Source organism: Cryptomeria japonica, chromosome 11 (assembly GCF_030272615.1).
Source record: "Cryptomeria japonica chromosome 11, Sugi_1.0, whole genome shotgun sequence".
Lineage (NCBI taxonomy): Eukaryota > Viridiplantae > Streptophyta > Pinopsida > Cupressales > Cupressaceae > Cryptomeria > Cryptomeria japonica.
Window position 1 is genome coordinate 199782231 of NC_081415.1, and position 16070 is coordinate 199798300.

Consider the following 16070-nt stretch of genomic DNA (forward strand, 5'->3'; position numbering starts at 1 on the left):
TATTTAGCACCTTCCACTTAATGCAAACTACAAATGACAGAGTGTCACTCCAAGCGAGACACCTTTTTCAAGAGGGCACAATAATTAAATACAAATTAATTCATAAATTGACTATTGGGATTGCAAAAGGTATAACACCTATCCCAACATTTATGAAGCAATTGTATATGGATTTCAAACCCTCTAAGGAAATGACCACCACAACACTAGTTTGGATATGCATGTATGCCCTCCCTTAGGAATTTTGGTCACCATATGTTTTTGTAGTGATTGCCAAATCTTTGGTTTCAGGCCTTTGGCGACTGATATTTCCAAGCCTTTTTATGGAAAGAGTCTCTAGGTTTATGCCAAAATTCATGTTGAGCTTGATCTAAACTACTCCCCTTACAAATAACATCACTCTAAAAATCAACAAGGTGGAGTGGATCCAATCTTTGGTTTATGAGAGCAAACCTTTCAAGTGATGTGGCTGACGTAAACATAGACACTTTGTTAAAGTGTGCCCAAACCTTCGTGAAAAAATACAATCACAAAACAACTTTTTGTGACGTTTTCACACATCGCCCCATTGCAAATGGGGACCCCCACTTTTTTGCTCAGTAGAGTAGTTGTCTTAGCTTAGTCGTTTAGCTTGGCAATAATTTCGAGCCTTTAACATTTTGCTTGTCAGGAGATGCAGTGCCTTTGATTGTCAAGATGTGATCAAGTCAGCATTTCCATATCTTGCACTAGGATGAATAAACAACCATCAGCTTCCTTTTGTCAAAGTGCTTGAGTATTGTATAGGAGTCAAGATCTATAAAGCAAACAAGAGTGAATCCCCAATATTGGTCAATTTGTTCTTTTGGAAGTTGCTTTTAGGTTATTCCTATTTATGGATTCTCCATAATGCTTGCCCCCAAAAGCATCGTATTCAAAGTTACTGTGCAAAATTTCTTTTGGAGAGGTACTAGAGATCAGTTTAAATATCCCCTTGTCTCCCAGAATTTGTTTTGCCCATGCAAGAAATTAGTGGTCTTGGCCTCAGGGATACTAGCTTCTTCAATCACGTCCTTCTAGCTAAATTCATTTGGAGATTTAACACTAGCAAGGATGTCTCCTGGGCTAACAATAGGCTTTCTCCAAAGGAATGATCTCTTAAAAGGTTTTTACATTTGAGAAGGAATGAAGGAGTTAGGAATTTCATCAATTATTTTGGCTTTTAAATCATTCAAAATGGCAGAAGGGCTTATTTTTGGTGGGAGAATTGGATTTCTAGTAAACCTCTCGAAGATGATTTGGAACTTTTCACCTTGGCTGCTATTAATTTTCCTGAAGAACTAAGGTGAAAGATTAGTTAGCGGAAAGAGTGGAAATGTTAAGATTTTCAAAAAGGCTGAAACCTGTCTCTGAATCTCCCAAAATTCTTGAGGAACCTATGATTTAGGTCTCAACTCTTCTCCAAAGCTTCAAACCCATTGGAGTAGAGATGAAGATCTGTTTGGCTGGCACTAGGAAGGGCTGAGTAATTACTTGGTCAACAAATTTCCTTTCTTAGGATAATTCTTCTCATTTATACTATAGAATAAGATTTGGCACTCTAAGGCTTGGCCCAAAGCTACTTTCTTCCTATGGCTAACCTATTGTTCTCTGATTCCTGCACAAGATCAACTCAAAAGGAGAAGATGTGGGTCCCAATCACTACTCTCTTTGTCAGACTCAAGAGGAAGATTATTCCCATCTTATTCTCCATTATGCATTCCTTAAAGACATTTGGAATCAATTTCTTGATAGCTTCAATCTTAGATGGGTGTCTGAGAAATCTTTTGATGACAATTTTGAAACTTGTAATTGTTCAATGGCTCTTGATATTCTTTAGGAGTTATGGAATGTGGAACCAAAATCAACTCTGGAAGGAGATCCAAAAGGCATGTTCCCATAGTATCACTATGATAAAACTTTTCAAATATAAAGAGGCCAATCCTTTTGAGATTTCTATTTTGAGAAACTGACTTAAGATTAGAAAATTTTATGATAGTTCTCTCCCCAATGGCCTGAACAAAAATGGGGAAGAGTACTAAGGTCCACCTCCAATTAAAGTGGATCAACTTTAACTTCAATGTGACCTCCAACAAGAATCTCTTAGGGCAAAAGCTCTTATCAAGGATCATAAGGGTAATGTTATCACAAAAGTTGGCACCCTTGCTAAGCTATCAACTCAGCAACCTCGTGAAACATGAAAACAACCCCGAAGTGTGGAACCTTGCGCAAGGGGGTTGAATCTCCGGAGAAGGCCGGCTTCCTTTTCAATCCAGGTGCAGGTGTTGAACCAACTCAACACTTCAAAACTTACTCCTAAGCCTATCCTAACAACTTGCAGAGGAAAAGGGAAGAGAGAAATACTTAAAATAAAAGGAGGTGGTGCACCAAGAAGAGTTTGTTTCTCTCCCTACCCGAAATGACACAAAGAACCAACTGAAATACCCAGGAGATGCACAAACTTCAGTTGTATGAATGACCCCAATGCATGTATGGAGGTTAGAATTCGTTGAATGTCGAGAGGGGAGAAGGATTCCCACAAGTCACTCTCAAAAATAAATTAAAACAGCATATATGAGAGAAAAGCCACAAAACATACACCTATGATGAAGGTAATGAAACATACACAACATACATAAGTTGAAGGAAGGCAAGAATGGTGATTTCAATTCATTATAAGGCCAATGGCCAAACTTACAGTTCCAAAAATGCAAGATAAATACAAGAGAAGTTTAAGAGCATAGAATAGCTCAAGCCAGCAGGGAGAGAACCCTTTACAATGAGGCTTAACAGCCTTTATATAGAAAATTGGTTACAAGAGTGATCATGACCCTTGTGTGTGCAAGGAAGTGCTTGCATCTGACTTTCTGTACATGCAAGCAACCTAGCCATACCCTAAAAAGGCAACCCTGAGAAGGGTGGATTGACTGGCCTTCCAAAGTCAGAGCATGCAGACATGACATAAGGTACCACAAAAAGCATGGCCCCGTACCTCTCTTGATGGAAATCCTGCCAAAATCATTAAATGCACCCCTGTAGCTCCACAAAGGAAGGTGCACAAGTCACAAAAGTCGTCGGAGCATTTAAAGCTTTGAGTGTTGATCATGCCATCCGGAAGTGTTGCAAGCCGGAAAGGAGTCTAAGGACTTCGGAAACTCAGGTTCCCGAAGTGGGGAAGACAAGGAAGGAACTTCGAAACCTCGAGGTTCCAGAGTTCCGAGGAAGGGGAAGGAGAACTTCAGAACCTCGGGGTTTTGGAGTTCCGAGAAAGGAAAGAAGAGACTAAGCAAAAGGAAAAGGGGAGACCAAGCAAAGGAACTTCGAAACCTCAAGGTTTCGGAATTCCAGGGAATTGAATAAAGGCTAAGGAAGGAACTTCGGAACCTTGGGGTTCCGGAGAAGAGGGAAAGGCAAGGAGGGAAGGAACTCCGGAACCTCGAGGTTCCGAAGTTCCAGGAAAAGAAAGGGGCTAAGGGAAAAGAACTTTGGAACCTCGAGGTTCCGGAGTTCCGAAGAAGGCAAGGAAAGGGAACTTCGAAACCTCAGGGTTCCGGAGTTCTGGAGAACTAAAGAGGGGAAAGGAAAGGGAGGAACTTCGGAACCTCGGGGTTCCCAAGTTCCACAAAGGAGAAAGGAGAGGCAGCAAAGGGAAGGAACTTCAGAACCTCGGAACCTCGAAGACGAGGAGGGAACTTTGGAACCTTGGGGTTCCAGAGTTCCAGGGAACATAAAAGAAAAGGGAAGCAAAGGGAAGGGACCTCCTCCAAACAAGACAACACTTCTCACCTCATAATTCTTCTACTTTTCTCCTTGATCAACTAGGGTAGCACTGGTCCATGGATCGTATCTCTGATCAGTTCTTACTGATGGACCAAGGGTGTCATGAAATGACAACAGGTAATATTTTTGCTTTTGAAATATGGTTCATCAAACTCAACTTGAACATTGACCAAGGTTGAAAGTCTCAAACCTAGTCTTAAATTGGGGATTTAGCTAGGAATGCTCAATTTGATTATTGAGGGAGATTCTAATCTTGCCATATCAATGGCTTGCAAAAAGGGAAAACCCAAATTTGGCAGATTCATAGCTTCACTGAGGAAGCCAAGGTTCTACAAGGTTGATTTAAGAGTATCTTTTTTTATATGTCAAAAGAGTGCAACAAAGTGGCAGTTTGGCTAGCAGATATGAGCCTCCAAGCTCGCTTTCACTCCTATATGCATGTGGGCAAGAATTTGGATGAAGAGAAAAGTTTCTCATTTTTTGTGCATTCTAGACAATGATCAACTTCTATTGCAACCACATGTTAGGTAGTTTTCAATGGACTTAATAGAAAAGCTATGGTGTTATTTCCATTGATAGAAAGTTTATCCTCCTCTCAAGTCTTTCCCAAATAAACTGCCTTGGATATGTGTGGAGTCATAATATTAGTATACCCTAGGTTTACCTTTTCAATTTTTTTAATTTTTATTATAATAAGAATCAATACAAAATGGTTGCTGCTAGGTTTAGTTTAATGGGCCCAAGTACAAATAGGCCATTCAAATTTGACTAAGCATCACCTCTTTGGCAGCATGTTACAATACTTGAGCAATTTCCTATAGTTGGGGATTTCCTTTGGCAATGTAATCAATGTCATTATGAATATAGGAGATCGTATAGTTGAGTGAAAACCCACCTATGTGATATGGTGGGCCAAGGAAACAAATTTGTTCAACAACAAAAAAAGAGTTGCTAAAGGAGTAAGTTCTCTCATTTATATCAAATCGCAAGAAGCGGCTAATATTCTAAGTGAGAACAAAATTAAGATCTCATCCTTTATCCAAGAAAGGATTGTGCAAACCACCTGCAAGGGCATCTTTGGGATCTCCAATAGTGTCTACCCCACATCCTTTCTTTGCAACACAGTCTTCCCAAGAAGAAGATGATATCTCCACTTTTTCTTGCAAAAGAAGCCCACAAACAAAGCATTTTAAACTGAGGCAAGGGGCATTGTAGTTCAACACATTGTGCCTTGCATTTACACCAATGGGTTTCCTTTCAACCTAGTGAGATCACCATATTGACGAGATATGGTGATAGGAAATAGTCAAACACCTTCAAGTTGTAGAGGTCCTAGGTATAAAAGGTGCACCTCACTTTATTGGCAAAAGAAAAACACTTTGTAGAGACGACACAACAACAAATCATGGATTGACAAGCCGAAAAAAACTATCGATTGCTTATTATGAATGGAAGAATAGAAAAACTAGCCTTTAATTAATGTCATTGCAATGTGCCCTAAAGGGCCAATGTTTTATAAGGCAATTGATTGTAAGGGGCAAGTTAAAAATGCAAACTTCATCATTAAAATTTTCAATAAAGGAATAAGTGATGGTGGGTGTTGAAACATTGTTCAAGTCTTAACGAACAATGCTAAAAAATGTAGGGCAATACGTTTATCGGTCAAGGAAGCATATAAGCACATTTTTTGGACATCATGTATTGTCCAGTCCCTCAACTTGGTGATGCATAAGATTGGCACAAAGATAGAGTGGATAAAAGAAATGTACACCAAGGGTAAAGAGATTCATATGTTTGTGGCAAACCATCATTTGTCACAAGCCATCTTCAAGCCCTCTAAATTGGAGCTGTTAAACGTAAGTTGATAAAATTTCAATATTTTTTAATTTACCTTAAGTTTACAAAAAAAAAATTAATTAAATGGCATATTTACTTTTTAAGATTTTAATTTAATCGTTTAACACAATATTAGATTGTTAAGACTTGATTCACACTACACACAATTGTCTTGAGACAACATGTGAAGATGCAAGAGGCATTAAGCACCATGGTTATTAGCAACCTTTGGAGTGTGTGAAACAGCCAAATTCAGAGTGGGTCCAAGAGTCAAATCATTGATCCTAGATGATTATAGGTGGGCTCATGTGGATTACATCTTGAGTTTCACTTAGCCCACCATGAGTATGATCAAGTTTTCTAAAATGAATCAGCCATGTTTGGGGGAATATCTGATGACATGGACTCTATGAATGAAAAAATAAAGCAAATAACAGCAACTAAGGAAAGTCATCCCATAGAAGCATTTTTCAAAAGGGTGCAAAAATTTTGTTATGATAATTTGTAAGAAATCAGAAATATAGCAGACTACTTCAAGGGGCTAACCTCCAAAAATCAGATTATAATTCAATATCTGAAGATATGATGATTTGGAAGAAACATATCCACATTCATTTATAAGCTTAGCTATGTAAGGACATACCCCTTCATCCTAATTAAGAGTATTTAAGGTACTAATTATAATTAATGTTAAGGTTAAACATGCCAGAAGTGCTCAACATATTATACTCAAAGAATATATAATATATACTTAGGAATATATGATATTATAATTAAAGTCATATCATTAGCTATAATATTAAGGACCTAACAAAATTAGTGCTGATCATCAAAACATGATGACCACACCCTTCAATCCCTTTGCATTTCCATTGTACCATTGACAAATTATGCTTTACATTTCGATCTCCTTGAAGAGAAACTAGTACCATATAGAGGTGTATAGTTTGTTAATGGTACAAGGTTGCAATCCAAAGAATCTTCACAAGGCCAAATGTGGAGGATATATTATGAGAGTGATTCCGTAGAAGCATTTTTCAAAAGGGTACAAAAAATTGTTGTTGTTTGTCGAAACACGATGACCAGACCACACCCTTCGATCCCCTTGCACTTTCATTGCACCATTAACAAATTATACTTCACATTTCAATCTCCTTCCAAAGAAACTAGTACCATAGGGAGACGTATAATTTGTTAATGGTTCAAGGTTGCATTCCAAAGAATATTCTCAGAGCCAAATGTGGAGGATATATTATGGATGAAATCCTCATTCCTTAGGATGAGATACCATTCATTAATTACGGTCAAAGTTTGTAATATGTTGAGTTTATATTATGCATATTGTGTTTGTATAAGAAAAAAAAAATAATGTAAATAATTAGATAGACACAAATGCTCTCTAGTCTTTTTCTTCTAAGTCTATGTGTAAATAGCATTTCTGAAATAAGTTTCAGAATTATAATAAATCAATAGACTAATGTTTAAAAATAACACAAATTACCAATTTGCTCCCTTGACAACATGGTCTATTATATTACTGTATCCAGCTCATAAAACAAAGAAACAATTACAAAAATGATACTAGGGTATAAATTAAAATATAAGTTTCTCACCTTGTGTACAGAAGGGCGAGTTGGAATGTCAATATTTAATAAACAATCTCTAGGATATGCACCCTTCTCAATATCTCGTAATGCAGCATATATTAAAGGTAGACAGATTTCAGCTGCTTCCTTGAAATGAGAATCACAGCTTTCGTCTTTCTTCCTGTAAAGCATTTACAATGCTACAACATTCAAAAGACTTTCTCCAACAAGCCAAGATTACAATAAAGACTTCCGATCCTTACCAATTCAACGAGATTGCTATAGAGGGAACTCCATTAAGAAGAGCTTCCCTGGCTCCAGCAACCGTACCAGAGTAGATGCTGTGAAATCATCATAGAAAAGCCACAAATCATTTAATAAATAGTCAAAATACAGTATGAAAATGGATTCACACAAATTTGAGATTGCCAAAAAGATTATTCATTGTTGCCAAACAGAAGATACTGCAGAGTACAAGATTTCATATCTGTAATTTATAAGGATTAGAAATTGAAAATCCATTATTCAAGATGCTTTGCTATAGATTAATTCTCATCAAAAATAAAGAATTGCAAGATCCTTGATAAAGGAATGATGAACAACAGGTAAACAATCATTATGATATTAAACTAGAATACCTATATTTAGAAAAATCTATGTGAAAGAAACCGAGAGATATCATTCTCCAAACACCTTTTTTCTATCAGTTTTTAATTAAAATGGAATAAATCCCTCAAGAATGATATCTCTTGGCATCTTTTACATAGAATTTTCTAAAGATGGGTACGCTACTTTTACTTTAGAACTATTAAAAAATTATTTTTATTAAATTACATTGTTCTCCTTTTTTTACTTCATCCAATTGGAAGAATTATTGTATTACGTAATTTGATAAATAAATAAAAAATATACTAAAATTGACATTAATTGATATGTTTTTAAATTATATATACATAAATTAAACAACTGAAAACAACTCTGACTCAAAACTTTATTTGACGAGTATAAATAATCTTTAGATTTTGAACTAATATTAAATAATAATTAAATAGATTTAAGTAGAGACCCTTTTACTTTATAGTGTCACATTCATCATCTTTTGTACAGGATTTGAGTTCAATAATTATTTATTTTAATTTTTACTTTTAAAAAATTTACTTTATAATTTATTTAAGAGTTATTTTAATTTTCAATAATAATATAATAAATCATAACAAATATTCTCAGGTTTTAAAAAGATAAATGAAAAACAAAAATCATTTTAATTTTTACTTTCACCGATTCTTTTATTTTTCTATATGAATATCATTTTTAATATTTATCTAAATAATGTTTAGAGTTAATATTTATATTTATATTTTACTTTTGTGGGTTGTAATTTTTTTTTCAGATAAATGTTAGTTGTGTTTTAGTTTTTTACTTATTATTTTTGTATGTCAGCTCTTTAATAGTTTCTGTTAACACACTCCACCCCTTCTTGTCACTGTAGTTATGTCTCTCAGCATAATAAAGTGGACCCTATCATAGATTTTTAAAGTTAAATGTTGAATGGGTTGAAAAAGGAAACCCTAGATGAGCAGAAAATGGTATTACTATATATGAAACAGGAAGCATGACTACCTTTTAGCATCTGATATATTGAAGGATTCTCAATCAATGTGGATGAAGTTAAACATATGGTGCAGTCAAAGGCAACTCTACCTTAGAGTCATAAAGGCCATGCAGAATCTGGATATGTATAGAAATTGAAAACTGAAATAATTAATAGATGAAGATGTGCATAGGAATCGGAGATTGAAATGTTTAATTGATGAAGCTTATATTAGCTAGTAATTTTGAACAAATATACTTTTATAAAGAAACAGTAACAAACTTGCAGACCCATTGGGTAACCAAGGCACACATTTTAAGGTGAAGCTTAGGCATATCAAGCAATCAAGGGAGTCAAGCAAGCCAGCAATCAGGAAGGAAATCTGTCCAAGTTCAACCACCAACTATCAAGACCAAGCATCAGGGTTTCCGGTCCTTATCAATTCAATACTTCATCAATTATAATGTACACTGAAAATAAAGTCATGCTTATATGGTCAACTGTTGTTGTCAAGATGCTATGTAGTAACACTACTTTGGCATGCCTTGCTCAGCCTAATTTGCCCATATGGTCAATTGTTACCGTTGTCAAGAAGCAATGTAGTAACAATGTGTTGATATGCCCTGTACAGCAGCCTAGCTGGTGCTATCACATACATACTGCTTTTATGTTTTGTCTAATACACTTGGCCATTTTCGTGATTTAAATAAAGAATATTTTACAAAAAGAAAATAAAATTACAAGGCAATGAAAATGCCCTGAGCACATGATCTTCCAGTCTCAATTCTTTTTTAACCTGGAAAGAATTTACAAGCACCCAGCCAGCTGGAAAGAAAATGGTATTTCCAAGCATCTAGATAACACAAGTATTGCCTCTTTAGTAGTTTCACAATGGAACAGTAAGGAAATTCCATAGTAGAAAAGGATGCACAACATACATGTGATGTCCACAGTTTGACCCCTTGTGGATTCCACTAATGACCTGAACACATCATAAACAAACATTTTGATTGCTTCACTTACTTCTAAAATAGAATGTGAACTGCTTTACACATAAAAATAATAATACATTTTTGATAATGAAATCTACATAAAGAAAAGACAAAACAGACACCAATAACAAACATTACCATGGCAGGTTTTACTCCAGGGAAAAGCATTCCAGACAAACCTAATGAAACACAATCTGATGGAGTCCCTGTATTAGACAAAAAAACATCAATTTCAACTTTAAACAAAATTATTTTTGACAAAGTTCAACAGTACAACTGAGCATCATGACAATAGAAAATTGTCTATAATGATGCTGCACACGATAGATAACTAGTAGATATTTATGAAGGAATCTGATTTAACAGTGAGGAGAAAGAATTAAAGACATTTGTAACTATATATATGACACCTGAGATTAAATGCAATGGTATACACACTCCCTTTTTTAAGCATAATTGGGGGTTTGGATCAGGATTAGGGGTTTCGATCAGGATTGCAAGTACCATGAAAATATCATCCTTCGTAGTCTGTTAAGGGCGTTTTATGCTCATGTGTAGCTTTGGTGCCTCTTCTCACATGGATAGATTGTATAATGCTAATCAACTTTGGCTTTTTTGTTGTGACACTACTCCTCTGGTTGACATTATTTTATGAAGGCAATGGACACATGTTTTTTCCCCATTCACCAATCAATAAAAATTATATGTGTGCGGGTGAGAGAGGGAGAGAAAACAACAGACCCATGATTTTTCCCTAATTACCTATGAATATTATCATATATGTGTGAATGTAAGAGAAAGAGAGAGAGAGAGAGAGACTGGTTCTTCTTTCTTTACATGCCAAAACACCTGAGTGTGATGCTTCTTTATTTATTTGCCATAAAGCAGTTCCAAATACATAGCCAACTAAACTAGACCATTTTAAAAATATATATTTTCAGAAAGGACAATGGGTTAAAAAAGACTTGCACATCTATTTTGTTACAACATATTTTTCAGCATTAATTAAAGTACGTCTGAACTTATTCAAGAAACTCTCTGTTGTTATCAAACAATGGAAAAACAATTCACCAGAAGATTCATAAGCAGTAGCTCCCTTAATGTCAACAGTGCTTGCAACAAGAGTCTCACGTGTTGAAACAGAATGACTTATCCATGATTTGTCCCTGCCAGCAATAGCAGAGCACTAGTTATTCACTCATGATAATAAGAAAACACAATTATCTCGCTATGAAACAAATTAGAACATCAATAATCTAAGGACCAAGTATTAAGAGCAAAGTGTGAAAAATGATTAATAATTTATGGTGGTCAAGTTACAACATCTTAAACATGTACTTTTTAGTGTAAGGAAAACAACAGTCATAAACTCTTACTATCCAACTTGTGAATCAACAGCATTCAAGGATGAACAACAGAATAGCAATTTGTCCCAATGCATATGGTTAGAAAATGCAACTTGTTAAGCTTCAGCATTAAAGGTCCTATAGAAACAAAGGGCAATTTCCATCTCAAAAACTAAGTTTTCTAGAGGCTTTACGTTTAAATCATGTATTACCACAGCACTTGTATATTGTAGCGCCCCAGGTTAACTACTACAGGAAACCAAGGGATAGGCAATTAAATACACAAGCAATTGTTTAGAATTGCTGACAAGTGCAATTAAGCAGGTCAAACTAAAGCATGTAATGCAGACTCAACAGCATCATGAACCTAATATAGGAAGTTAAACTCTTAGTTCAAAAGAAAAGAGAAAAAAGATGCCTTGCAACAGTGATCCTGGATTGCTTGCTGAAATTTCCTCTCAATAATGTCATCTACATGGAGAATCAATCCAGTACACATCACTGTAGAACCTTTAGCTAAGACGATCTATTCTAGACTTGATCATGCTTCCAATTTTGTTTTGAGTCAGAAACAGCATATCGGTGTTCTTCTTCCCTAGAATCCTTGCTATCTTATTCTAAGTTACCGGATCCACCTATATAGGCCCTTGTATTGCCTGAATATGGTTCTGATTCTTGGTTCGTATACGGTACGAAGTTCGGTTCGGCGACTCCGGCTCCTTGGCCTCCTGCTGCTGACATTTTGTGGCTGACTCAGCTGACATGCCACAGCTCTTGGTCAGAGTGTTTCAGCACCGGTCAAAGTAGCTATACACTAAGTCACAGTATTCGCCTAAATTTGTATGGGTTAAGGGTTTTTTTCCTGTAAAAATATATTTGATAAAAAGCCCTTATTTTTGTGTTTTTTCCCACGTCGGAGGGGAGAAGAATCGCTCGAATGATTCGTAGTGATTTCCTGTGGCTAGTAGCGAGGCTGTTCTTTTTCCACAAACAGCTGTAGTTGCAAGTCCAGTTGATTCGAGGGGGAACGAAACACAGTCTGTCTGCTCCAGGGAAGGAGAAAATGAATGCTGGTGCTCTTTTAATAATTAACATTTGGTCTTAATTTTTAGGTTTGCTTTATTTTAAAATTTTCTTTTTAAAAAAAAACTTATACCTTTATATTTTATGTTTCATAGTTTAAAGTTTTTATAGATTGAAATTCAATGATATATAATATAATATAATATATGTGTGTGTGTGTGTGTGTGTGTGTGTGTGTGTGTGTGTGTGTGTGTGTGTGTGTGTGTGTGTGTGTTTTAATAGTTTTTGTACTAACGAACCCAAACCCCTTTTCAAAATTTTGCCAAACCGGCGAACCTGGTTCTCAAACCCGAACCGGCAACTTAGATCTTATTACAAGTCTCTGCACAATATTGCAGATATACCCTTGGGTAGTTATCTGAATCATTGTTGACATTCATTTGCCGCCTTAGTTTTTTCTCCACTTCATTGAATGCCCATGAGATCTATTTCATATTGTAACCATTCTTTGTGAAACCTTTGACAAGTGTAATTTCTCCTCAATATGGTTGGAAACTAAAATTCTAAGAGTCTTCTTAACAAGGGTTTTGAGTACACCCAAATTTTGGGTAGGATGAAAATGGGAAGATGCTAAGAAATAGAGATTGGTATTAGTAATTTTTCTATATATTTGCCTTCCTAAAGAACCATCTGCATTCCTAATAATTGCATAGTCGTACATCCAAAAAGGAGGGAACCTCCGTACTCCAATTCCTTAGTACATTAGATGTTTGCCACAGGGTTATTGGGATGCTTGGGAGACTCCTCCAATGTTATCTCTCCAATGTGGCCAATTAACATTAATATCACCCACATATCTTTCCCACCATAACGGCTGTAGGTAAAAAGAATTTATGGGCAAGTTCCTCAAATTCCCCCATAAATATATTTGCAACCACTAAGAACAAGTTGAATTCATTGCCACTCCCTCTAATTGCTTGTAAGTATGTCCTTAAAAGCTGAAGATGAGTTTTAAACTAGGATAGAGATTCCATACCATAGCTTATCAATAATACATTAGAAATGAATTACTGCAACATTTAATTAATCAACTGAGCAAAATGGAACAAGAGCAAGCCAAACAATAATCTAACACAAGGATTTATGCAGGAGAATCCAAATTACAAGAAAAAAAGTCCAGTGGGAGTGAGTTAAATGTCCTCATCTACTATCTCCAATACAATTGTAATCTTCGACCTCGAGCATACAAGAAGCAAGAACAAACAATGTTCTGCCCTGAGGTCAATCACAAGCTCTCACATTTCCCTCCTATTCTGTTACAATCTTTTGCTCACAAAATGACTGCAAATTCAACTGATCATCACTTGGATGCTTCCCTTATATGCTATTTGCATTTACAATGTCTATTTATGCTTTTACAAGCCCAAACAGATGATGAAAAATGCACCACAAAGTTGAGAAGTCTAAAATCTGAAACCCCAGACCATCTCCAAATGCGGGACAAAATCACCACATTCAGCAAACAGGTAGTTGCATATGTTGGGAAAGATATGTTGCACATCTAGCATAAAAATAATAATACTAATAATGTAATATTAAATATTTAATTGTGATGCATCTAGGAATGTGCCTACTACATGGGTTAGACATTTTGGGGACACTTGTATGCTGTCTGTGACATTGCGATAGATATTTATTGTGGGTATCAGATTGGAAAAACATTTAATATTGGGAAAACTTGGTACCAAATGTGTAATTTGGGATCAAAGCTTAGTGACTTTGAGGCACGTCGTTTTTGTGACACCACTATAATGGTTTTGAGAAAACTTGTCTTATAAAGGCAAGCACATGAGTGGTTGTTGAGGTTGGCTTGTGTATCCTTTGTCTTGTTAGCTAAGGTTGGATTGAGCATCTCTTATGGGTTGCATATGTGGAAGCATGGATTGGGATGTGTGGCTACACGGTTCTCATTTGCTTCTTCACAAGGAGAATTGCAACAATGGCGCATGATGCTTTAGAGGCCTTACATGAAGATTCTACAAGTATATCGCAATCTTGTCCTTGAGATAATACATTGAGTGAGTGCTTTTGGAAGCTGGGTGTTTTGCTTAAGAGGGTTTTCCCAAGGCACATCTGATGTTATCTATTGCTATGTCAATTATTCTTTTGCATTGTGGATTTTGAATACGTGTTTTGCATTGATTTCTCTCATGAAATTAATGTGAGGATGGTGATCATGGTGTCATGGAGGTTCTTGTATGCATGGAGCTTTGGTATGATATGATTGTTTATGTAAATACATAGTTGGTGTCGATGAATTGATTCCTCGATTGCAAGTGGTGGTTTCTCTTCTTGGTTTGGACATCATGAGTTGTTGGAGTTGCAATTGAGTGTTTTGAATCTTGATTGTGCAAGGGCCATGGGTAATCTTCAGTTGAGAGTTTCTTATCAAAATGCTGCATGTAACTCAATATCATAGTTTAGTGGGAGCTTTGGCAATGATGTAGATTTATCACTTTATGATGGATGATATTTTGCAATGGTTGTTAGTGTCATGAGGAACTCTTGTATTCTATCTCTTCTATGCAATGAGAGTTATTTGACATATTTAACTCTATTGATGGGAGATGATTATCTTCATGTGATTTGGATATGTTGACAGCTTGTTACCATGGACTCTTGGAGCCCTTGGTTGAGGTGTCCATTATGATTTGTCACTTTGACAAATGATCCTTCGTTTAAAGGATGGATGTTATAATGCCATGGTAAATATTTAAAGGATGGATGTTATAATGCCATGGTGAATTCTTGAGTACTAGTTAGAGTTTTGGCATGATACAAGTGCTCTTGGGAGCAAATATGTTCATTAAAGATATATGATCTTTTGAGATTTAAATCATGTCATGGAGAGTTCCTGGATTATGCACTAATCATGTAGTTGGAGCTTTGGCAATTGTTTGCGCTAGTCTTCTAGTATTGAGTGGGGTGATCATTTTGCCTTAGAGCTTTTAGAGATTGCAATGATGCAGTTGAAATTCAATTGGCATGGGATGATCATTCGGGTGCTCATGATTGCTCGATAGTGTTGGGTGAGGCTAGAGATCTTGTATTCTTCGAGATCACATGTCGAGACAATTACTCTTTCATGAGGCTTCCACAAGAAAACCAAGAAGCCTACATTTGGAGCTAGATGTGAGTTCAATATGGACTTGATGAGGAGATTGTTCATGGAGAGACTCATTGTGGCTCAATGCATCTCAAGAGGAGCAATCTCATTCCCCACTCTCAATCTAATCAACAAAGAATAATCTAATAGGCATTGCCCACCTTGTTTACAAATGCATTTTGTTCCATGCTTTGTCTACTCGTGCGAATGAGTCTTGAACTATATTGATGTTAGTTTTGGAGGGCCTATTTAAAGATTACTTGATGTAATGTTATTTTTCTTTGTCTCCTTCTGTATACGAGTTTGTTATGAAGACAATTTTGAAGAGTATATTTCTTTGTCTCCTTATGTATACGAGTTTGTTATGAAGACAATTTTGAAGAGTATAGGGTATAGTTTTGGGCATAATCCCTTGATGGGGGATGAATCTTTATTGGCTTGCACTTCCTAAGATTGGATAGGCTTACATCTTGGTTAACTTATTGATATATTGTACATTTAACCTTGGGGTTGAATAGTTGGATGTTGATGAGGCTTTTCTATTTAGAATTTCAGGAAGGAGATCTTACTTATCACAGCTTTAGCACATTGGTGTTGTTAGGACATGGTTTTGATTCACAAGTAATCTCTCTATGGTCTAACGCTTATTCTTGGAGGTCTGTATTCACATGAAATTGGAGTTGAGGTTTGTATGGAGCTATTGTGATCATTATGGAGGCTCTTTAATCTCTA

The 16070-nt window shown here is 36.0% G+C and overlaps 1 protein-coding gene across 2 annotated transcripts in view; it reads right to left on the reverse strand.

Moving 5' to 3' along the window:
* Window positions 1-16070, reverse strand: part of LOC131041246 (uncharacterized) — a 44738-nt gene that overhangs the window by 22788 nt on the left and 5880 nt on the right. For both annotated transcript variants that reach the window (XM_057974273.2, XM_057974280.2), the window contains exons 2-6: window positions 10875-10969; window positions 9942-10009; window positions 9750-9793; window positions 7484-7561; window positions 7248-7401 (exon numbers count right to left, since the gene is read on the reverse strand). In XM_057974273.2, the coding sequence (XP_057830256.1) occupies window positions 7248-7401; window positions 7484-7561; window positions 9750-9793; window positions 9942-10009; window positions 10875-10969 (439 nt within the window). The remainder of the gene's footprint in view (window positions 1-7247; window positions 7402-7483; window positions 7562-9749; window positions 9794-9941; window positions 10010-10874; window positions 10970-16070) is intronic.